We start from the raw sequence: 20,011 nt of genomic DNA on the forward strand, positions 1-20,011 counted from the left end.
TGATCACAAACATGGTTGAAAATCTGAAATATCCCTTTAACACTTTTACGGACTGTTGGACTGAAAAATGGGCTCTCGAACCATAATGGGCAGAAGTTAGAACCCCTTTTTGTACTTCCTGAAAAAGTAACAGTTTTATAAATCCAAGGTTTCCGCCCAACAACGACAAATGATGTCATTTTTTTAAAGCCAGGTTAGGGTTCTGATCATTCAGTCCAAATGACCTTAAATTTGTTCCGTTTCTTCCCCCTATACGCAGGGTCATTTGTGCGGTCTGTGTGGGAACTACGACGGCAACGGCAACAACGACTTTGCCACCAGGAGTCAGGCGGTGGTGGTGAGCCCCGTGGTGTTCGGAAACAGCTGGAAGCGGTCCGACAGCTGTCCGGACGCCACGGCAGTCGGGCCAGACGGATGCAACAACCCGCACCGGTTGTCCTGGGCCCAGAAACAATGCAGCCTCCTCCAGGGCGAGGTCTTCTCCGACTGCCACGCCGTAGTACGTAGCCGATCAGCCGTCCGGGCTGGTTCAGATTCTATTACCTAGAGGTCCCGGGTTTGTTTGTCACTATGTGTATGTATCGTATGGAGTGGATTCGAAAAGACCCATACTCAGGGCTGATCGGGAGAGAAAAGAATGAGGTGCTGTGTAACTCGTGTGATGATTTATCGTCTCTTATTGTAGGCTGCTAGCAGCTACTGTAGATTCCCTTATGGCAGGGGTGGGCAACTTTGATGATGAGGAGAGGGCCACTATATTTCTACACTCACTCCAGGGGGCCACATTGCTTATACAGTCGGGCAGACACGTTTTATCTCTGTATTTTTTTCGTAAATGAATGCCATACTTCGCCATTCTATGTCACCCAAAAGTAGCAAAAATAGCAGATCTACAAGCTCAAAACGCGTCGCACTACGACGTGTTTTGAGCTTGTAGATCTGCTATTTTTTTATTGGAATCCAGATTACTTTTTTTCCGTTTTTGAATTAGAATCCTGAAAAGTAACATTTTTATTTAATTTCAAATGCATTTGGTTATACTTATGTTAACTTTATGAACTTAAATACGAATACATTGGACATAAAAAAGACAATAGAGGGGCGTCCGCTGGCCTAGCGGTCCAGGGCGCATACCATGTACGCTGGTAATCCAGCATGACAGCGTGTTCGACACCTGTTCCCGACGACCTTTGCTGTATGTCTCCCCCCCATCTCTCTCCCATTTCCTGTCAGCCTACTGTCCTGTCCAAATAAAGGCGTAAAAGACCCAAAAAATATCTTAAAAAAAGGCAATAGAATTGTAATACTAGTCATTAAGCTACTAATATAGACTGAAGTAATTAAAGCGGGTCATGTTTGCATGTTTGGAATAGGAACAGCTGAAATCAATAATATATCAGTATTTTGATATTAACCTGCCTTCAATGCATTAAGTGAAGGTGGGGGCCGCATTTGGCCCTCGGGCCGCCAGTTGCCCATGTATGCCTTATTATGGAGTAGCCTACAACTGGCACGTACAGTATACTGTAGCCTACTGGTAGAACGGCATTTTTACCAGCAGTTGTCATTATTAGATTTGTCGGTTGGTTCTGTAATATCTCAGAGCAAAGCCCATGTGGTACACGCCCTAACCACTCGGCTATCGGGTGATTCCTGTCACCCCCAGACTGTAGCTTCTAACGGGACTATGATTTCTCTGTAGGTGGATCCCACTCCGTACCACAATGCATGCGTGTTTGACTCGTGCGCCTGCGACAGCGGTGGAGACTGTGAGTGTTTCTGCACGGCTGTGACAGCATACGCTGCAGCATGCAATGCAGCTGGTGTATGCGTCGCATGGCGAACTCCCAGCATCTGCCGTGAGTATACTACCACCATACTGATTTAACCGCTGGTATTTAACCAAGCTACCCACAGTAAAAACCTGAGAGTAAGTAAAAGGGATAGCATTTCACTTTCAAACATGTTTGGGGTCATTTGAACATCATCATTTTGTGTGCACCCCAGACCCCAGTATTTAAGTTGCTTGATTCAGTATTTCGATATTTGATATTAATTTGATCAGACACGCCCCCTTCAAAAAAAAAAAAAACTAGAAAATGTGCTCCTCGGAGCACAAGTCTCCGCCAGCAGACCTGTGCTATTTTAATAGCACGGGTCGTCTTGGTAGAACGGGTCGTCTTGGTAGAATGCGCGTGGTTTTTGGTGTTCTGCAGGGGCGACTGAATATGTAGTGTCTGCATCTAAAAAAAAATCTTCTTCAAGCAATGTGTCATATGGGAGTCGTCGTAATTGACTGGTTTGTTCAAATGCTTGTCTGTCTTCTTCATCTTCATTCAGTTTCAGCAGTTGATTGGTGTGTTTGATCTATGTCAGTTTTCTGTAGTGCTACATAATGTATTTGATCTAGGTGGCCAATTGTTTTTTTTTTTTTTTTATTCTAAATTTTTATCCCACGATTTTGTAACCCTATTTTTTACACCCAGTGCCAATTGTCTATGTAATCCTGGGCACTACCTTCCCTCTGCCAACCTAGGGAGGCCAGGGCCGAGCTCATGCCTCCTTCAATGCATGAGAGCCAACTGACCTTCTTGTCACCTGACAGGGGAGAGTTTCCCGGGTTGGACGTAGCGCGTGGAAGGAACACGTTATTCCAACCAGTTCCCTTCCCCTCCATCAGGCGCCCCGGCTGGCCAGGGGGAGGCAGTATAGTGACCAGGATTACTGCATGTTTTTGTGAGGGTACCTACCCCTACCCTAGGAGACACGGGGAGAACATGCAAACTCCACACAGAAAGGCCCTTTCGCCAACCCCACCTAGGGTATGGGCACTGATGACGCGGAGGAGAGAACACTCCCCCAGCACCCACAGCGTCCCCTGCGGGAATCGAACCCAGGACCTTCTAGCTGTGAGGCGACAGCACTACCGACTGTGCCACCGTGCCCCCTAGGTGGCCAATTGTTACAGTATTAGGACTTCGGCCTTGTTGTGGGATCAATTCAACTCTATAGTCCTCTTCTGTGTTCCTGTTGTAGACGAGTATGCTTTCTTAGCTTTGGCCTTCTGCGCCGTTGCTTGACCAATGTTAGGTGTTCTCAGAGGGACACACACACGCACGGACGAGTGTTTTGTACTGGAAGGTACTGTTTCAATCAAGACTGATTGATCCTGTCTTAGTGACACACCTATTTATAGGATTTTATTTCGTCATGCGTCCCTCTAGCCAATCAAAGGCATTGGTGTATTGACACATGTCACGTGGAGCTTGACCAATGTTAGCTTGGCTAGGGGCCATGCTAACACACGGCGGGACGAAGCAAAAACATACTCTCCACCTCCGGCGGAGACAAAAAACAATATCAGTCACTAGAACCAGGGGGCATGTGTTTCCAATGAATCTATCATGGTTAAAATGGAGTTTGAAGTTACAATGGGTTTATATAGGAAAGTGCGTGTCTGATAAGATGAATATCTAATATCTAAATACTGAATGCAGCTTTTTTCTGGTGTGCGGGTGCTCACAAAAGCTTGAGTAAGGCGTTCAAATGACCCCAAAAGAAAGTGAAATATCCCTTTAACAACTGAGAGTGTACAAATGGAACCAAGGGTCCATGTGGTTGTGGATTGGGTTTCAAGAGCCTCACATTTTGCATTGGAACACCATGGGCTTGTAAAAGTCCAGCAGATTAATACTAGCAATACTATTTGTGTTTTTCAGCTCTCTTCTGTGACTACTACAACCCCCCTGGTGGATGCGAGTGGCATTACAAACCATGTGGATCTCCTTGCCTGAAGACCTGCAGAAACCCCTCAGGAACCTGCTCCTCACAGATACCTCCTCTAGAAGGTACTTTGTGCAATATATACCTCCTCTAGAACAGTGTTTCTCAATCTTTTACATTTCAAGGACAGTGTACAAATGGAACCAAATGGACCCGTTAGGGTCCTTTTGGTTCCAGTTGTATACAGTCAGAGTTACAGACTTTTAAGGGTCAATTCAGAACTCCCTCAAGGAACACTGAGAGTCCCTGGACCGACTTTGAGAACCACTGCTCTAGAAGGTACTTTATAGAACTAGAGGTTTGGGCTGCTACGCGGCCATCACATCTAGAGTTCGGGCCGCGACGTGGCCCTCACCCTTACATCACACCGCCAATCCGACCTATATATGCCCATATATAGATCCCTGATGTCATCAGTATATGCCAATGGAGATCTCTGGATCTGTTTGTCCTTGTCCCTTGTTTGCCCATATATGGAGATCGCTGATGTCATCGGTTCGATCGGCAGTTCTGGACAACTGGAAATCCATATCAGGGGTCGCGCTAGGATTTTAATCTGCCGGTCCCTGCCGGTCCGGAATGATTCATATTAATCGTACATCTGATAAAAATAACGGTCATAATTATTTTTATGCATTAATGACAAGCAGGTGCGTAAATACAGCCTAACACCAAGGCCTACAGCATTATATTATGGATTGAACTATTTGAACATGAACCATGATGAACGAGTATTATACACATTTTATATAGCGGGGTCATCTTGCATACATTAATTACCTACATTACCATTTGCGCATGCTGCGTGGCTTGGACGCATTTTCTAATCAAAGGGCAGTGCACAAAAATGGGCATTTCAGATTAATCCTTCATAACGTGGCTCAGCTGACCTGTTAGGGCAATGAATTATAGACCACTACTCACTCACAGGAGGTTATACTGTATAGTTAGGCAGTGGATGCCGTCCGTGCGTCTGGTTGGAACAGCCGTGGGAAAGTTGATGAGTTGTAACTTGTGAGAATCTTGTATTCTCCTCATAGAGCTATCCAGTTCAAGTGGTAACGTTTTAACGTGTCCACCTTCATGATTAATGTCAAGTTTCACCTGGATACCACAGTTGCAGTATAGCTGTTGTGAAGAGTCTTTACGCATAATGTTGGATGTTTCATCTTCAAATTGCATTGTTTGTCTGTAGTAGGGCAACTTGCCAACTTTATTCACAAGTGCCCTAGTAGCCTAGTGTCTGTGACATCTACCTCGTAATGATACAACTTGTGTTTGCAACTTTATCGAATATAAACGGGCCGCGGTCACACTCTTTCTTTCTCTCTCTCTCTCACCCAAAAACACACAGAAAGAGCGAGAGCGAACGAGCGAGAGAGAGAGAGAGAGAGAGAGAGAGAGAGAGAGAGAGAGAGTGTGCAAAGCAGAGGATTTGAAATGTGCCTTATTTGCGGTGATAATTAATGAACTGCCGTGACATTGACAACCGGTCACAATGTACAGAGAGATTTATTTTTGGAATGGAGCGTAAAAACTGGTAATTGTTTTGCCTTAAATCTGGCCGTAGGCCAACGTCCAAGTGGCATTTATCAAGCGATCCTATACAGCCAATCCTAGCGTACATTTGGTCGGAGCTTTGATAAATCTGACGGCTGAAAACGAGCGTCATTTAAATAACACGCCCTTAAATATTCTCGAAACGGCCCGATTTTACGACATGAAGAACCAGAATACCACCAAACAAAGCATGGAAAGTCAATATAAGAAATCGTTTCCCCCGCTCGCCTCGCTGCCTGTCAAGTCACACACACACATGCACACGCACACTCACACATACACACACACACACACACACACACACACACACACACACACACACACACACACACACACACACACACACACACCTTGCACACCCAACTGCGTAACGATAAATCTTTGTCAAGTAGGCTAGCAGCCTACAAGAATGACAGATTGTGACACCAGTCATGGTCATGGAATATGTTTTATATTAATTTATTTAACCCATACCGAGCAGTGTGAGTTCGAGTTACACTAAAATAAAGCAGTCATGTAGGCTATTCCCCGTGAGACTCGGGCGGGCTGCATTCAGTCCTGTGTTAATGAGAGATAGCCTGGTGAGAACATTAATGCTCACAACGCGTGGTGATGTGATGTGTTGTGTCCAGATGCCAGACAGTGAGACAATGCTGCTCCGCAGCCCAAGTCAACAAATGTCAAAGTCAAAGTCGGGATATATTGATAAATGCCGAAAGCTGCGGTAATCTCGCCGTACACCCATTATTTGGTCTACATCACGTTGATAAATGAGGGCCACTGTGTCTTGTTTTCCTAATAGGTTGCTATCCAAAATGTCCTCCCGCTCAACCCTACTTTGATGAGGATTCCATGAAATGTGTGACAAAGGGACAATGCGGCTGCTACGACCAGGACAGGAAACACTACAATGACGGTGACACCGTACCAACGACAGAGAACTGCCAGACCTGGTAGGCCTAAACACCCACTACCACTGTCACTTACACATCTCTGTTAGACACATCCAAAAATGAAATCTGAACATGCCCCTTTTATGTTTTGTTGTTGTTGTCGTTTTTCCCTCTCCTGAAGCATTTGTAATTCCTCGGCCATCGAATGCCATTATTATGCCCAAGGTATGGACGCATTACTACTCATAGAAAACAAAAAACAAAAAAATGGGGGGGGGGGGGGTTGAAAGTGGTTAACATTCTGCTGAAAATATACATTATGTGTTCCACATTACAGGATGTTATTGTACATACAATCAAACGGAATATTCCCCTGGACGATCCATTTACAACACAACAGATGAACTTGGTAACTGCATCACAGCTGTCTGTGGGGCCAATGGTACCATTCATTATGTTGCCCAAGGTATGGACGCATCACTACTCATAGAAAACAACAATGTTTTGGGGGGGGGGGGGGCAGGTTGAAAGTGGTTAACATGCTGCTGATAATATACCGTATCTGTATGTGTTCCACATTTTACAGAATGTTATTGTACATACAATCAAGTGGAATATCCCCCTGGCCGATCCATTTACAACACAACAGATGGACATGGTAACTGCATCACAGCTGTCTGTGGGGCCAATGGTACCATTCTGAGGACGGTCTCCCCGTGTCCAACAACTCCATCACCAACTCCATCACCAACTCCATCACCAACTCCATCAGCTCCATCACCAACTCCATCACCAACTCCATCAGCTCCATCACCAACTCCATCAGCTCCATCACCAACTCCATCACCAACTCCATCACCAACTCCATCACCAACTCCACCAAGTATGAGACATTTTACTACTATTAAAAGAGCTTCACCAATTTTCAACCTTATCTTTGTATAATTTGTATTTTAATAATAATAATAATAATAATTTTAATAACTGTCTACCAGTCATAGTGACAAGTGAATCACCTACAACACCTAGTAGGCCTACCGACAAACTTGAATGTGTCTGCCATCATGAAGGAGCACACTTTACTGTTGGTAAGTTCAGTTATGCTTTTTGTTTTTTTCCTGTCATATAAATTATGTTACAATGTTGAATGTTAAAAGTACACTTGGCCAAAGTTTCAAATAATTCAGATTTTTCTGAACGCCAGGTTTTTTCTACCTGTCGTCTTTGCCTACATTGCATTTGGCCAATCAGAAGAAAGTGTGTTGTTAGGGAGGGGGGCCTTAAAAAGACAAGACTTAACTTGGCTTTTTTCAGATAGAGGCTGAACTGAAGGGCTGCATAAAGAGTCATACATGTTCACAATATTTATCTGTGGAAGCGAGTGAAACTAAATGTAATGCCTAAACTCCTACAATTCCAAGTGCTTGTCAGGGTGGGAGGTCCCCAGTTCAAATATGATTATTTTGGGGGGTCCCCAGTTCAAATATGATTATTTTTGGGGGGGTCCCCTGTTCAAATATGATTATTTCGGGGGGTCACAGCCTGAAAAGGTTGAGAACCACTGAAATAGGCCAACATCTAATCTAAGATTACTAGTGGGACTCATTCAAATGTGTCCCGCGACTCACTTAATTGAAAACCTAACAACATCACTGTATTATATTAGATTTATTAGATATTTATTAGATATTATATTGATATCATATAGCCATTTGATTTTATTAGATATGTGATGTTGATACCTGACCATTAGTTGACTTATGGTGAAAAAAGACAAGGCATAGACAAGGCATACAAGGCAAGACAAGGCATATATCGGTATCGGTTGATATCGGTATCGGAAATTAAGAGTTGCACAATATCGGAATATCGGTAAAAAATCCAATATCGGACATCCCTAATGTGAACCATACAAAGCTATTTTAGTGGAGTCCCATAAGAATAAGAATGTAGGTGCTAGACACAAGCTTATAAGGTCCCTTTTAACTAAACATGTTCCTTAATATGATTCCTTCACCCCGCTACTGTACAGTAGGACTTGTGGTGGAATACACACTCCTGCGGAAGAGTTGAAATGATTATATTACTTAACATCAAAAATGCATTCTGTCTTAATTCAAATACAATGCATAAGTGGCCTTTAAAAAAAAAGTGTAGTTGTATTGGGGAATGTATCCCACTGTGTGTGTCATACAGCATTAATACCACGGCTCTATTCTCATCTAATAAGCGTTCGGTGCCACTGATCTATTTAATTGATTGTCTCTCCCAATACCGTCTTTAGGTTCGGTCGTCTACGTGTCTGACGACAACGGCTGCACTGAAACGTTTTACTGCAACGACAGCTGTCAAGTACAGACCCTCAACTTCACCTGCCAACCCCCTACGCCTACACCTACACCTACAGGAGACCCTACGCCTACACCTACACCTACAGGAGACCCTACGCCTACACCTACACCTACACCTACGCCTACACCCACCACGAGCTGTACCAACACTCATCCTCACCGAAAGGTACATACTGTAGCAGCAATTGAGAACCAACGTCTGACATCACTGCCGCTCGAGGTGGCTATCCCCCTGGGTCATAGAGATATTTTTTTTCATTGAACATACCATAGGGTCTCAATATAAAATATTTTATTGTATATCATTGTGATTTGTTCCCAATTACAGAACGGTGAAAGTTGGATTGAAAACGAGTGTCTCAGAGCGGAGTGTTTCAACGGAGAGATCCGTTATGAGCGTGAGGTCTGCCATGATGAAGATGTGGTGTGTGCAAACAGATACCTTCCTGTTCCTGTCAATGCGTCTGGGTGCTGTGTTCAGAAACAATGTCAATGTAAGTCCTACCTGTTACCAGGGACGATCTCTAAACAGGGCAGGAGTTTTTTTTTTTTTTTTTCCTTTTTACCCCTTTTTCTCCCCAATTTAGTCATCATGCCAATTGATTCATCCCCACACACATTTTAAATGTGTTGTCACTGCTGTTGTATCCTACTGGCTCACCTGCCAGTAAGAAGCCCCCACCGGGAGGACGTAGGCTACTCCTCCCACCCAACACTCTCCGCTGACAGGTGCCGCCGCAGCTAGTAGGAGCTCGCCTGGTAAACCATCCCGGTCACGTGAATTCACATTTTCATGTGTCTTCTGCAGAATGTGAATTCATGTGACCTGTATGGTTTACTAGGCTACAGTGGGAGTATGTGCATTTTTTTTTTTTTTTAATCAGCCGGTGTTTTGCCTACCCAAAATGTTAATCCTGGCTACGCCACTACTGCAGATAATGATCTTTATATTGTATTAACATACTCTACCATACGGATCTACTAGTTATGTGGTATTAATATACTCTGGCATACAGCTTGTTTAAACTCACCTTTTATTCATAAAAAATGTAGGCCCCGGTTTGTGAACTTAAATATTAGTTTGTAAATGACACCAACCTCTTTTCCTCTATAAAGGTGTCTGCCACGGCTGGGGTGACCCCCACTATGTCACCTTCGATGGAACCTCCTACAGCTTCCAAGGCGAGTGCTCCTACTGGCTGGTGAAGGAGATCGTCCCCAGGTACAACTTCAGTATCCTGGTCGACAACTACTACTGCGGCAGCGGCGTGTCCTGTCCTGGGTCCATCGTGGTCTTCTATAGGAGCTACAAGATCCTTATCAAGAGGGTTCCCACCAGCTTGGTAACAAAATGTCTCTTTTCAACTACAAAAACTAAACGAACCGTGTCGGGCCGTGTGATGTATGTAATGGGTTCCGGATAGGGTTGGGATCCGTAACCGGAAGAACCGGATCCACCATTGAGGGGAACCGGAAATCGATTCCATCACATTCGGAAGCGTTTCTGGAACCGGGTTTTATCACACTGTCAGAGCTGGTATGTGGACTTCATGTCTGCTATACAATTACAATTCCGGTGGTTCTCAAACTTTTTTACATCAAGGACCATAACTTTGGAATCGTATAGGAATCGTTAAAGGGAACCGTTAAGGAACCGCAATCGTTAAAATCCTAAAGGATCCAAACCCTATGGCTCAGTTTCAAATAATGTTATGAATTTGTGTCCATACTGTCATGTACTAGGGAACACATGGCAAAAGAGGGAGTCCACACACAAGTCAAACTTTTAAAGATATATTTATTGATCTAAATGAATTAAAGGATGTAAATAATCAAAAACAATCAGGTATGAGATGTGAGCAAGTCAGTAATCAGTAATGTCTGCAGTGTATGCTGCCCTGCCAAGGTAAAGTGCAGTAACTACGTTTTTGGACACACCGACTTATTTGTGTATCCCAAAGGTCAAATTAGCCTTAGTGATTTTGGGGGATAAACAATTAGGCTACCTCAAGAACAGATGTAAAATTAGTGTAATATCACTTATATGCCGATATCTCATTTGGCTGACCAGTTGAATCACCTTTAAACCCATTTTTCAGTGATTTTTTTTTCTCCGTAGTTACTGCACTTTACCTTGGCAGGGCAGTATGGATGTGTGGGATGTGCTGTGTGAGTGTTGTATAAAAGGTGTGTAAAAGGAATTGAAACAAAAGGGTTAGGCCCCACAGGCCAGGTGGCAAGTCTGGCAACCCAAGCAGAGATCCTGCTTCCAGGGAGGAGAGAGAGAAAGTTAGATGCTGGTGGGAGAGGTCCCTATATACTCTCCCAAACCACCCCACCCAACTGTACCCAGTTGGTCTGACGGCCTGCTCCACTCCGCCCTACTCACTCAGGCTGCCGGCTAGCCAACAGTGAAGGCAGAGGGGGCAGGGCCGTCACAATACGCTATGGCTTGGTTTCAAATGTTCTGGATTTGTTTCCATACGTTATGGCTTGGTTTCAAATAAGGTTCTCAGAACTGAATGTGGGCCCTGCTCAGGAGGTGGTAGGCCTACTAACCCTGAGTTCTGGGAGCTCAGAACTCAGAAAGTACACATTATTTTTGCGTTTGTTTTTGTTCTGAAATGTTTTTGAAATGTCTGAAATTGTTTACGAAACAGCGCAAATCACATTCTCTTATAGGTTTACGTGAACGACAAGCTTGTGAGTGCCGCCGCCTATAAGAGCAAGAACGAAGACTTTGTGATCACCACCTGGGGTGTCGGCACTCAGCTGCTCGTCCCTGCCATCGGTGCCACCGTCATCCTCGGCAGGCCGCGGAATGGCAGGCCGTCCTTCGTAGTCACGCTGGCCTACGACAAGTTCCATGGCAACACCCAGGGACAGTGTGGTCAGTGGCCCTTTTCACTATCCTTCTGTAAAAGGAAAATAACTGTCTGTCTGTCTGTCTGCCTGTCTGTCTGTCTGTCTGTCTGTCTGTCTGTCTGCCTGTCTGTCTGTCCTCATCCATCCATCAGCTCCTTATTTGATTGACCAGTTGATCTCAAATTGCAGGGAATGATTCTTCACTTTTCCCACTTTTTATTTGCATTTACGCCACCGACTATGGAATCTGTAAAATGCATACATTTAGGCAGGCCTTAATGGCGTCGTAATGCATGATTTATACTTTTGGCTGTGTGCCAAAAAGTGCTGATTTTACCTACAAGCTCACAACGCTGTGAGCTTGTAGATAAAATCCTTAAGTGTTGATTTAGCTCTCAGAGTTACAGACCCGTAAGAAATGCTGAGAACCGTTGGAATAGACTCTGCTGTGGCATGTACAGTAAATTATTAATATTACAGTACATGTCTCGTTATGGATGTCATAAAAATTCAGGTACATGTGACAACAACCGAGCTAACGACTGCAGGCTGCCCAGTGGCAGAATCGACCCGTCTTGTCCCAGCATGGCAAACGAGTGGCGCCTGAACGATAACTGTGACGCACCCCCCACCCCCCCTCCCCCACCCCCCTGCCATCCGGACATCTGTGATGTCTTCAATAGCAGGTATGTGTGTGTGTGTGTGTGTGTGTGTGTGTGTGTGTGTGTGTGTGTGTGTGTGTGTGTGTGTGTGTGTGTGTGTGTGTGTGTGTGTGCGTGTGTGTGTTTTCAGCCTATGTCATACCTGCCAACACTCGGCTCCTGAATTGAAATTTATCGTGAAATTCTTCTTATTTTTGGGGCTGAAGTGGTTAATGTATGTTTTATAATAATAATCAAAATCTACAAAGTAACTAGTAACTAAAGTTTTCAAATAATTGTAGTGGAGTAAAAGTACAACATTTGCCTAAAGAAAGAAATACCTCAAAATTGTACTTAAGTACAGTACATGAGTAAATGTACTTCGTTACTTTACACCACTGCGTGTTGTCTGGTCCTGGCAGTGTGTTCGAGGCGTGTCACAAGGTGCTCCCCTACGAGCACTTCCTGGCGGCGTGTCAATTTGACGTGTGTCATATGAACACCAGCGCCGCCGGCTGCGACAGCCTGCAGGCGTACGCTGACGCCTGCGCCAAGGCCGGAGTGTGTCTGGACTGGAGGAGGGACACCCACGGCCAATGTGGTGAGCTTTGATCATGTGGTTTATTGATTGATTGATTGATTGAACACTTTATCAGTCAGAAATGTAAACAGCAGGGGGTACAGTCACAGACAGGGACGCATCTGTATCATTTTAGATTTCTTTGGCTCACAGAGCTTGTACATCTGCTATTTTAAAAAAATCGTGAAACTGTTTATTATGTAAAGTAAACAAAGTGAGTAAGCGACTGTCCACGGTGGCGTTCTACTGTATGTAGTGACTTTGTTCATGGTTTAAGTTTGAAATTGTGATCTGAGGTACCCTCGCCTCACCAGACTTTCCACCTCGGAGGAAAGCCTGGTATTCGTTTTTAAATGGCCTGTGTGATCCGGTCTACGCCACGCCGACTGGAAAAAATAAACTGGAAAAAAACCTCGTTCCGGGTGTGGTGAGTTCCGTTTTTTCTGCGCCGCTTTCTTTTCGTTCCACCTGTTAGCATTGAAATGCTAAATCGCGTATAACTACTAGTTTAGTCTCGCCAGTCGCTACGAGTTGGAATAAAGGATGGATATACCAAACAAACTATTTCTACAAGTTAAAAACGCTGCATCAAGGGTTTTATTGGGTAGGCCCTAAAAATGCCCTTGATTGCAGGGAATTATTTTGAGGTGATGCACAGGCACCCGTGGTTCCGGCTTGTGCGGGTTCCGGCCGCCTGACCGGATCAGAAACCCAAAAATGGTATTGATCCCAGGCTACAGTAGATCTTAGGGGTTACAAAGGAATTGGGACTTGTTTGGGTTGGGAGGGGCTTGTGAAACAAATATGGATTGTTGATGTCTTTGTTTATTTATTTTGTTTATTAGGGAAAGAGCTATACTAGGGACAGTAGTTAAAATCCCGAAGTGTTTACTATTTGCTGTGTCAATTGTGAATTTTGTGGCTTAAATATAAAGTAGTCCAGTTGAACACCTGCCGATCCCGTAGTTTTTTCTTTAGTTAATAGTTATCCTTTCAAAGGTAAAGGCAGATTGTCACATAATACGTACAAAGGGGAAAATGTCGGCAGAGAATGTCACCTCCTTTCTATGGGACATTGCATTTATCTCCCCTTGTGGTCTCCTGATAGATGGTTTTTCAGGTTAGTTTTGAAAGAATCCAGTGATTTACATCTTTTAATGGATGGCGTCAGGGCATTCCACATTTTTGTGGCAGAGCAGTAGAATGAGAATGTTCCAGGTCTTTTTCCCATAAAGACCTGAGTCCGATTCTACAAATGCCTTTTAAATCAGTAGCCTAGTTCTCACACTTTCAAGATTTTGCAAAACAGTGCGCTTGTATATCTGCTATTTTTGAATAGCCAACCCAAAAATCTAAAATGACACAGATGCTTTCCCGGTTTTAACGGGTTATTCACCCACAGTCATTGTGGTAAGCTTTGATCATGTGATTTATTCAAGGTTCCAAGATTATCTTTATTCATTGAGACACCCTTATGGATATTTGGGGGTGTGGCCAAGTCCGCCATTGTATTGTAGGTGTAAACGACCCGTATTAGTCTCACGAGCCAGACGGTTGCCTCCCACAATTTTCAAATGCTTCCGTCATACAGTCTGGACGCCTCCTCCCCGATTCCGTTTTGTCTTTACAGTCGCTCAAATTTGTCCTAATATCAATCAAAATAATCAAAGCATACAGAATATAGCATCTGCTTATCAGAAATTGAAATTCTAAAATAAAATGTCAAGATACTTTAAAATATATTTTCGTGAACAGATGACAACTTCCGTTCTCGGCTTTCGGGAGGTGTAGTTCCTGACTCTATATAGCATTCTATGAGATTGTGGAATAGTTGTTTTGCTATGCGAGCCTACACGGGTATCAGCATTGATCATACAGCATGCGTCCGGGACCCCTAGGGGTCCTCAGAATTACTACAGGGGGGACAGATCTACAAATAAATATCTTCAACAAGCTGAGTGGCTGAGTGGTCAGTATTTGGTGTTCAATGTTGACATGTTTACTGCTTCTCTGTACAGATTATGAATGTACCAGTCCGAAAGTGTACCAGGCCTGTGGTCCCGCTGTGGAGCTCACATGTGATTTCAGGTACTGTAGGTTTTCACCATGGCATTGTGGTGATCATAATGTGTGCTGTATGTATGTGTGTATTGTGCGTGTGTGTGTGTGTGTGTGTGTGTGTGTGTGTGTGTGTGTGTGTGTGTGTGTGTGTGTGTGTGTGTGTGTGTGTGTGTGTGTGTGTGTGTGTGTGTGTGTGTGGGTGGGTGGGTGCGTACAAACATTCGTATGTACGGATACTTATGTATACATAGAGATGCTGATTTGTATTGGATTTTGTTCATTCGTTTAGGAGGAGCCAAATTGTCGTTTTGCACCCTGTCTTTCTGTCCGTCCGTCCGTGTGTGTCTGTCTGTGAACAGCTAATCTCCGGCACTGTTGAACCAAAGTTTGCAGGATTGGTTTGTTTTGAACAAAATGCCTCAAATCACGCAATAACGCAGCATGCGATTTCCGTGAAATTGTGCACGCACATTCCCACTAGGCAGAGGAAGTGCTACTTGAAATTTTTAAAATCAGCCTCATGGTGGCGCTTACAACAGGTCCATTCGCGTTTTTACCTATAACTGCACCGATCTACGTGAAACTTTGCACGCACTCTCCCTAGAGGCGAAGGAAAAACCTTTGCCATGCATTTTTCACATCTGCCTTTTAGAACGCCACCAGGAGGCTGACTTTTGTATTAAAAAAAATGCTATTACTCCTTCAGATTCTGTCCAAAAATCACACAAATCGGTACACAGTATCTCTATAGTCATGTGATTAAGACGGAAGTGTCTGATATTTCATATTCCATCCTAATTGGCTAATATTGGCTTCCAAAGTTTGCTGGATAGGTCCGTTTGGACAAAATGCCTCAAATCATGAATGCAGCGTGCAATTTCGTGAAATTTTGCACACACTAGGCCAAAGAAGAAATGCCACCCTTTTCACATTGGCCTGTTATAGCGCCACCAGCAGTCTAATTTGGCAAAACACATTTTTGGAACAAAATGCCTCAAATCATGAATGCAGTGTCCGATTACCGTTAAAGGCCTAAGAAGAAATGGCGCCCCTTTTCACATTGGCTTATTATAGCGCCACCAAGAGGCCACAATAACCTACCTGACCTGGCGGAAACCTGTGCTCCGAGAAGCACTTTTTCATTCGTTTTAGTATTTTGTGTCTGCTGCTGTTTACACTTTTGTGTTGTTGTGTACACAGTGCTTCTGACCCAGTGTGTTGTTGTGTACTCAGTGCTTCTGACCCAGTGTGTTGTTGTGTACTCAGTGCTTCTGACCCAGTGTGTTGTTGTGTACTCAGTGCTTCTGACCCAGTGTGTTGTTGTGTACTCAGTGCTTCTGACCCAGTGTGTTGTTGTGTACTCAGTGCTTCTGACCCAGTGTGTTGTTGTGTACTCAGTGCTTCTGACCCAGAGTGTTGTTGTGTTCTCAGTGCTTCTGACCCAGAGTGTTGTTGTGTACTCAGTGCTTCTAACCCAGTGTGTTGTGTACTCAGTGGTTCTGACCCAGTGTGTTGGTGTGTACTCAGGTACAACCATGATTTCATCCATAACTGTGAGTCAGACTTCACCACCTTGATGAAGGTGCAGCCTGAGGGATGTTACTGTCCCAACGGAACCGTCCTGTACGGTCCAAACTCCGACCAATGCCTGCCCACCTGCGGTAAGACACCACCTCACACACAGACCACCTCACAGAGACCCCCTCCAGTGGTGGAAAAAGTACTCAAATGTTTTACTAAGTATCAATACTGCAATGTAGAAGTACTCTGTTACAAGTAAAAGTCCGGAATTCAAAATGTACTTGAGTAAAAGTACAAAAGTATTGGTAAGAAAATGTACTTAAAGTACCGAAAGTAAAAGTACAAAAATGTTTGAAAATAGCATATCCACAAGCTCACAACGTGTCGCGATGCGACACTTTGTGAGCTTGTAGATCGGGTATTTTCAAATAGCCTAGGTATAAAATAGGGCTAAAGTGGTTAATGTATGTTTTATAATGTAATAATGTATATCTGCAAAGTAAATAGTGACTAAAGATTTCAAATAATTGTAGTGGGGTAAAAGGACAATATTTACCTCTGAGATGTTGTGGAGTAGAAGTAAAAGTATAGACAATTGGAGATAGTAAAATTACCTCAAAATTGTACTTAAGTCCAGTACTTGAGTAAATGTACTTAGTTACTTTACACCACTGACCACCTCACACCTGCACGGCTATCAACTGAGGGTGTCATTTATTGATTTGATTGATTAGAGCAGTGGTTCTCAACCTTTTCATGCCGGGATCCCACCCAAAATAATCATTTAAACTGGAGACCCCCCGACCCTGACTAGCACTTATAATTGTAGGAGTTGAGGCAGTTTGACTCGGTTCCACAGATAAATGTTGTGACAATAGTTGAGTGAGTTTGTAGATCGGATATTTTCAAAAACATTTCCACTTTCTTATTATTATCTGACAATTTGGGCCAATGTTAGACCAGTTTTTATATTATAGTTTGTTGAAATGGTCTTTTTTCTTTTCTTTATTTTTTTCCTTCTTTTAGGTATTAAAAAGGTCTTAAAAGTCCTTAAATTGTCAAACCACTGTCATCTGGGGACCCCCACAGAATCATCTGGGGACCCCCACAAAATTATCTGGGGACCCCCCCTGGGCCCACATGTTGGGAACCACTTGATTAGAGCAGTGATTCCCAACCTGTGGCCCGGGGCCCAAAAGAGGACGTGAGGATATAAGTGGACCCCCAAATAATTGGCAAAACACTGAGATTTTAATGACGATAAAACGTTTTTTTTTTTTTTTTTTTAAGAAAGAAAAATAAAACAATCTTACTATGTTGATTCCATTGATCAAAACCGGAAGACAATTGATTGATTTATCATTAAAATAAACAGAAAAAGGGGGTGAAAATAAATATTGTCTACTCTAAAATAAAATAAAAATAATAAACAAGCCAAATGTTTTACCATTCTAGCATGTTTCCATTGCTTGTGTGTTGTATTGTATGCTGTAATTGATCTTATTTCCAATTGCTCCTGTATCCAAAGATACACGTAGGCTAAGAACATTTTTATACACTATGTTCTCGTCTCTTTTCCAACAGACATTTGCCGGCTGCCGAATGGAAAATGGAAGCAGGTAAAATCACTCAACAACCAGTTTTGCAATGTGATGGACTCTCACATTAGTTAACCCATTAAGACCGGGAACGTATCTGTGTAATTTCTAGATTTCTTTGGCTATTCAAAAATAGCGGATATACAAGCTCTGATTTGAGTTAAAAATGTTCGCTTAAAAAAGGTATATATTCAAAGATTTTCAGGATAATTTTCAGGATGTCCGAGTGGACTAGACGGTCTCCGAGGCTTCTGGAGCGTCTGAAAGAGAAGAGAGGAGGATCAGTACACATGTTAGCAAGTTTGGGATCACTTTTGAGGACGTGCCAGTGTTTTAGGAAAGCATTCTTAATTAACCCTGCCGCTGGAGAATATCGTGTAGAGAAACAGAACCGAGTGGGTGTCTGTTTGGGCTTTTTTATGAGTAGGGACGTTCTGTCTGTATCGAGGGCTCTATTATACGCTGCAACTAGGTCCACTTGGTTATATCCTCTTTCTATGAAGCGGTTAGTAAGCTCTGTAGCTTTAAATTCAAAATCTGTGGTGGAGCTGCAGTTACGTCTAAGGCGCAAGTATTGGCCAATAGGATTATTCCGGATGAGCTATTTAGAGTGGTTACTGTTTGCTCTTAGTAAAGTATTCCTGTTCCTGCTGAGAGGTTTACGGTAGATAGTGGTATCAAATAGACCATCACTACTTTTGAAGATGGTGAGGTCTAGAAAGTTTATTTCATTATTGTTAAACTCCAAGGTAAAAGTTAAGTACCTAGTGGTGGAGTTTACATACAGGAGGAACGCTTGCAGCTCATCTACGGTGCCCTTCCAGATCAAGAGCACATCATCGATGTACCGACGCCATAGAGCTATTTTAGGGAGAAATATATTATTTACAGGGTTATATATGAACCGTTCTTCCCAAAAACCCATGAACAGACAGGTATATGACGGGGCAAAAGCACTACCCATAGCTGTCCCTTGGCAAATTACCAGAATACCTTTCTCCCCAAAATAGCCCTTTTGGCGTCGGTACATCGATGATGTGCTCTTGATCTGGAAGGGCACCGTAGATGAGCTGCAAGCTTCGCGCGTGCATGCGCGTTCATGAGGGCCCGCTGTGACCACCTCGCGTCGGGGCATACTGTTGCCTCGTTACGTGACTGGTCTCTACCCTTGTGACGCACCGGACTGGCCGTTTAAGGCTGAGGCGCAACAGTAGAATCCCTTTGTTAAACAAATGAAAACGTTTGATAACAGGACAACAATGTTATCCCTTGCATTGTGTTAGAAACCTGCTGACACTTTTGGAGTTAGCGGGTCAAATTTGACCCGTGATTTAACTCAGCCCAAAATACTCAAAAATTATAATATAATTATAAATTGCATTTATTTTTTTCCCCCACCTCATAGCTGACTTGTTATGCACATATCCATGTAAACACATTTAAAAATATTATTTTGGGTTAGGGTTATGGTTTCATCTTTCAATATATCTTGTTTTATTATAAAAATGTAAACATTCACTCATTACATAATGACGACAATGGATAATGATGTTATCTAGCTATAATAGAGTAATATTAGAACACACTTACAAATGTATTTATTTCTTTAAATACTTTTTTAGTTTTTAAAAAAAATGTTAATATTATTAAAAAATAGTGACATCTGTGGTGTTAAGGGACAAAATTGACCCATATACCATAGAAGGTAACAAGTAATTTATTTTTCTCCTAATAGCAAATGCTAATTGAGGACAAGTTTCTCTCACTCTCAATGTAATTGAATATTGACTATTTGTGGGGAATTGAGCCACACTTCTCTGCGGGGTCAAATTTGACCCTTAACACCACAGATGTCACTTTTTATAGAGACCATCAGAATCAGCTAAAATGGTGGTAATTAATTTTGCTGCCTTAAAATAGCTGTTTCTGAGGATATCATGAAGCCTTGTTCCTATAAAGAAATGTAATGGGTACTTTTTACCTATTTAAACTTGAATGGAAGGGATATACATGTTTTGAGGAGTGTAAATGTGATTATTATGATGATTATGATCATTATTATTTTCATCAGGTCAATGATAGGTGGGAGGAGGGTTGTGACGAGTGTCAATGTGAGGAGACGTTGGAGATCACCTGCAACAGGGAGTCATGTCCAATC

The 20,011-nt window shown here is 43.0% G+C and overlaps 1 protein-coding gene across 1 annotated transcript in view; it reads left to right on the top strand.

The window, feature by feature from the left end:
- LOC308086810 (mucin-2-like) overlaps positions 1-17,928 on the top strand; it is a gene marked incomplete at both ends in the record, with an annotated part of 73,427 nt that extends 55,499 nt beyond the window's left edge. The window contains 15 exons of the mRNA XM_080430455.1: positions 260-499; positions 1,703-1,859; positions 3,720-3,848; positions 6,146-6,296; positions 6,418-6,461; positions 6,823-7,119; positions 8,521-8,753; positions 8,916-9,081; positions 9,704-9,930; positions 11,270-11,477; positions 11,967-12,138; positions 12,516-12,694; positions 14,692-14,761; positions 16,262-16,395; positions 17,840-17,928. Of these exons, the coding sequence (XP_080286581.1) occupies positions 260-499; positions 1,703-1,859; positions 3,720-3,848; positions 6,146-6,296; positions 6,418-6,461; positions 6,823-7,119; positions 8,521-8,753; positions 8,916-9,081; positions 9,704-9,930; positions 11,270-11,477; positions 11,967-12,138; positions 12,516-12,694; positions 14,692-14,761; positions 16,262-16,395; positions 17,840-17,928 (2,496 nt within the window). The remainder of the gene's footprint in view (positions 1-259; positions 500-1,702; positions 1,860-3,719; positions 3,849-6,145; positions 6,297-6,417; positions 6,462-6,822; positions 7,120-8,520; positions 8,754-8,915; positions 9,082-9,703; positions 9,931-11,269; positions 11,478-11,966; positions 12,139-12,515; positions 12,695-14,691; positions 14,762-16,261; positions 16,396-17,839) is intronic.
- Positions 17,929-20,011: the final 2,083 nt, after the last annotated feature.

Source organism: Gymnoscopelus braueri, assembly GCF_963280865.1.
Source record: "Gymnoscopelus braueri genome assembly, chromosome: 6".
Classification (NCBI taxonomy): Eukaryota; Metazoa; Chordata; class Actinopteri; order Myctophiformes; family Myctophidae; genus Gymnoscopelus; species Gymnoscopelus braueri.